This window comes from Anneissia japonica, unplaced genomic scaffold (assembly GCF_011630105.1).
Source record: "Anneissia japonica isolate Jap-2015-1 unplaced genomic scaffold, ASM1163010v1 scaffold118993_len13261_cov99, whole genome shotgun sequence".
NCBI classification, from domain to species: domain Eukaryota; kingdom Metazoa; phylum Echinodermata; class Crinoidea; order Comatulida; family Comatulidae; genus Anneissia; species Anneissia japonica.
In genome coordinates, this window is record NW_022731572.1 from 8,428 (window position 1) to 13,261 (window position 4,834).

General features: G+C 34.1%; 1 protein-coding gene across 1 annotated transcript in view; it reads left to right on the forward strand.

The window, feature by feature from the left end:
- LOC117115391 overlaps positions 1-4,828 on the forward strand; it is an 11,074-nt gene extending 6,246 nt beyond the window's left edge. The window contains exons 2-3 of the mRNA XM_033259159.1: positions 873-1,498; positions 3,822-4,828. Of these exons, the coding sequence (XP_033115050.1) occupies positions 883-1,498; positions 3,822-4,036 (831 nt within the window). The 5' untranslated portion in view covers positions 873-882 and the 3' untranslated portion in view covers positions 4,037-4,828. The remainder of the gene's footprint in view (positions 1-872; positions 1,499-3,821) is intronic.
- The last annotated feature ends 6 nt before the right edge of the window (positions 4,829-4,834 follow it).

A 4,834-nucleotide genomic window follows, 5' to 3' on the forward strand; every position in this document is an offset into this window, starting at 1 on the left:
AAACGGAGTAGACTATTTTATTAAAACATGAATATTTCGACCTGACCTCAGGTCCTCTTCAGCATGACTGATTAGCATTATGATCAAGTTGGTACAGTACAATAATATCTAATACTGTTCCAACTTGATCATAATGTTAATCAGTCATGCTGAAGAGGACCTGAGGTCAGGTCGATATATTCATGTTTAATAAAATAGAGTTCTAAAGTCTACTCCATTAACCAACGTTTGGTTGACAACAAAGGTGTTGTGACGACACGACTATTGTACTCTTATAATACAGCAACAACCGGTGGATCAAGCCCATCGCATACATAACGAAAATGGTGCAACAGTTTGTAATCTCCAGATTATCTTTTTTCCCTCCATTTTTTACTTGATATTTTTTTAAATAGCAGTTGTTCTTTCTGACAAATTGTTTGTTTTTCTTCTTCAATCCTGTTTCCATATTTTCTTTTACACTGAAAAGTTCTGACCTGCTTTGGTCAATTTTCCGTCCTGGAATCTTCTTCAGACATTCTCCAAGCAAAGACTTGGAGACAATTTCACATTGAACATTATAAGCAGTTATATTTTAATTTCTTTTTTCCTGTGTTATTTACGCTAGACTTTTAAAATCTTAACATCACTTGTCATAATAGCAATGAGGAAAAGACCTATGTTCTGTTTTCAAAATAGACATAGTAAGTGTATTTGTTGTTGCTAATAAAAATAATTATAATATCGTTGTTGTTTGCTTCTTTCATTATTTCTATTAATATATTTGTCATTAGTTAAGACAGACCTACTAATGAATGACAAAATATTATGTATACGAAAGAAAAATATCAATCGGTTTAAAATTATTGTTTTTAAACAATTATTTTTACTAGTTGTGAAGAAATGGCTTCTAGAAACACTCTTGATGAAGACACAAAGAATTATCTTCGAATATTCCCGATTGTACTTGTTGAAGGAGCAAAGGCACTAAAGTACTTTTTGAGAAAATGTCTCAATGATGAAAATGATTTTAAAACGTTCCTTGATGAATTTTTTTTTAAAGTAATTGAAAAATTGACAAAAGAATCTGAAAAATCAGACCCTATCGAAAACAATCGGGCAAAACGTGATAGCTCATGGTCTATGATCCCGACAGCATTAGAAAGGCGAGATAAATGTAAATATGATGCTTCGTCACTGGCAAGTATTTTAATAACCTCACATATATATGCTGATGATCTTCAACATTTCAAGAAATTTGAAGATAAATTCGTTGATACAATCACGGAACTGCGACGTATATGTAACAGAATTTGTCATAATTTTGAAGAGACCATGTCTAGCACAGAGTTCAAATCAATTGTAGATGAAGTGAAACATCACGTAACATGTCTTGGCTACGGTACAGAAGGAATCACTGCTTGGGAAGAGAAACAATTAATCGATAGTGAAAACGCCGAGTATATTAAAGATCTGATCTACGCATTCAGTGTGACTTCAATTCCAGAATATAGTTCTGGTAAGTAGGCATGTTGTTTTGCTTAACTGAACATTTTATAATCCTACATTTCAAATACACGATAATATATACTTTGATGAGACGCAAATGCAGGTATTGCTCTGCCAAATGAAAATATAGAAAATTGGACAGCATGGACTATCAAACCATAAACCGTTAAGCTTTGTCTACACTATCAAATTTGATGTGACAAAAAAAAATTGATGTGCCAATATACGGCATTGTATCAAAAAAATTAATTGTGATCTTCCATCACATTTTATGTGATGCTTTTGTTAAAAATGAAATTTGATAGTGCAGACAACAACAATTCCCTCTTCCCAAATACTTATCGATGATCTCATCTCTCCATCTTTTACGTTGTCTCTTTTTTCTGCCATCCATTGGCAGCGGTGCCGCCAGAAATTTGTCGACAAGGGGTCAGACGTTTCTGATAGAGGGGTCCAAGGCGACGACAAAGCCTCAGCCTACGCCCCCCCCCCCCAAAAAAAATCCATGTTAGGGTTTATGGGGAGAGTTTCTATGGCCTACTTTGGTCCTAAAGGTGCTTTTAGACCAAAATATTAAGAATTGGAATTCTAAATAGCCTTAATTTAATTTTTGGTCTGACAACTTAGTCGTTCGTCGGACGACAGGGGTCCAGGCCTCTCTGACAAGATAGAGGGGTAGATGCCTCCTGCGGCAAACTTTTTCTACATTTAGTTGTTAGAGTCCACCGTAGACGATAGTTATGATGCATTGGTTACTGAGTTTCCTCTTCTGACATAGCGGTAGTTTTCCCCTCATGATGTCACTATATATATATGTATATATAATATTGTATATACAGTATTATATATGTATATGTGTGTATGTATGTATATGTATGTATCAGTCGTTTATGACAACAAGGCATTTTAACTAGAGCACTGTATTCATTTTCGAAAGACATTTTTTGCCAGTCCTCTGGCCTTCATTAGCTTTAATGATGAATGTATTTATTTTCAAAGACATTTTCGGCCAGTCCTTTGGCCTTCATCAGCTTTAATGAATTGAACATTAAAGAACAAATATTTCAAAAACTGATCAACTAATCTGAATGAAATTTTCTGGTAAGTTTAACCAAGTTACAAGGAAGACCTTATTACATTGTGGTGACGATCCGGATTCGGGTGTGAATTTGAGGGTCACTAAAAGTGCTAACGTGCCAGTTATATTAACTTTCCAGAATATTTTTTATGGTCCAATGAAGAAATAATTTTAGTGAGGATACGGAGTAGGGTGTGGGTATGAGGACCATTTAAAGATTTTTTTGGACATTTGATTAAATTGTATAAACGTAATTTGCGTTTTTTAAAGCTTTTTTAAGCTACATTCACATCAAACCAAAGATAATAAATAGCAGACGACAGAGCAGCTTCCCAATATAGTGGAACATCCGTTCAAAAGGCATTTTGGGTACACGGAGAGCAATTTTACTGCAACCGCGCGGCGGCGCTATATAAAAATAATAAAGGCGCTGCTCTTGTTCGCTTGTTTGATTTATTTTCTTCACTTAGTAAAATGTTCAAATTTTACTGCAACCGCAGGAGGGCGAATGTTCCATCGATTTTAATGCAACTACGCGGAGCAGCTCATTCTTCTACTATTTAAGTTCTTTGATCAAGCCCGGATCCGGTCCGGAGCCCGGACAAAACATTGTGAGTTGCTACGTTTTTTAAACGCTGCGTTCACATCGCGCACGGAACACGGTTGTTCGGGTTAAGTATGCGTGAGTTCGATTGCTTCGAACCAACCAAGCTTGTTGCTGATTGGTCGAAGAAAAAAAAAGTACGATTTCAGGATACAAATGGCTCTCAGATTCATTGGTCCGGATCCGGAGTCCGGATTGGAAATGGTACGAATTTGATGTTAACGGTCTTATTATTTACCATTTTTCACGATATTTTTTCCGGACTCCGGACTTGATGTGAACGCAGCTTTAAACATTGTCCAAGTTCGGGTTTTCCTGGCGTCGACTTGCTTTTTATGTGTTTTATCTTGATAATTTTCTGTATGATTTCAATTTTTTAATGTGTTATTTCACGCTAGAATTTAAATGAGTTTTATTTAAAAAAAATCAATATCACTTTCCATTATAGCAGTGAGGAAAAGCTATATGTTTTGTTTTACAAACATACATAATAAGTTTATTGTTGTTGTTGTTGTTGTTATTATCATTATTATGATAATTATCATTATCGTTTTCACCATTATTATCATTATCAATAATAATAATAATGATAATAATAATGGTATTATTATTTAAAAAAATTTGTATCGTGCTCCATTTAATCCTTCTCAGCCAAGCTGCAATCTGGATCGACTTCTTTTAACTCTACGCACGATGTATTTTGTCAAGAACGTAAGGATGTCGAAAGCTCTCAAAAAGCAAACAGTATGATTGAAAGTAAAGCAGCTAATGAAACTGAGTCGTTACATGGGGCACGGCCGAAGAAGGCAATAGAGAAGGTATATATAAAACACAATACATACAGGACTAATAAATATAATCTATGACTTCCATAGATTAAATGTTTAGAAGTTAAGTTGTCAAAATTAGCTGATTTCCCGCATGTTAATTTGTTTATGAATTTAATATCATATTCAGGGTAACATTTGTAGCATGACATTATTGTTACAATTACCTACACAATTTATTAGTGTTAAGTAGTATTTTTACACAAAAATTATAGCAATCATGTTATTGATGTTTTCAACAACATTGGTGAGTACATAATTATTGAAATTTACATGCTTGACCTTGGACCAAATAGATTTATAATCATTATTATACATAGAATAAGCTAAGGCATCGAAATAAATTAGTTCCTTGTTAGCTTTACATTGCCTAAGAGCATATTTTGTCATAGAAGAGCTGTAAACTCTTTCTCTATCAAAAATGTGTTTTTAATGTAAATGAATAGAGCACGTCAATATCTTTATAATGAGGGGTCAATGACTTCAATCGGACAATTATAATTAAAGTTATGCTACTTTAAAATATATAAAAAAAAAGGGCTTTAAAAGTACAAGTAAAAATTGAAGGAAATCACAGCAATAGTCAAAGAAAAACAACACAGTTCCCATTGAGCTATTGTGATGAAATTGTCAATGGTTGCTAAAAATAGGTTGGGGAACAGCATTATTTTATTTTCAAGTCGATAATCCCGGGGGTTAATTATTGATACCCCGGGGAAGAAATTGGTTATACTTTCATAAAGCTGAAGCATCCACTTACTGACTATGGTGCCCCACCATAGTCAGTATTTAGTAGGCAAAAAAGGTGTTTCATTCATCAAGCCTTGATACATAGTG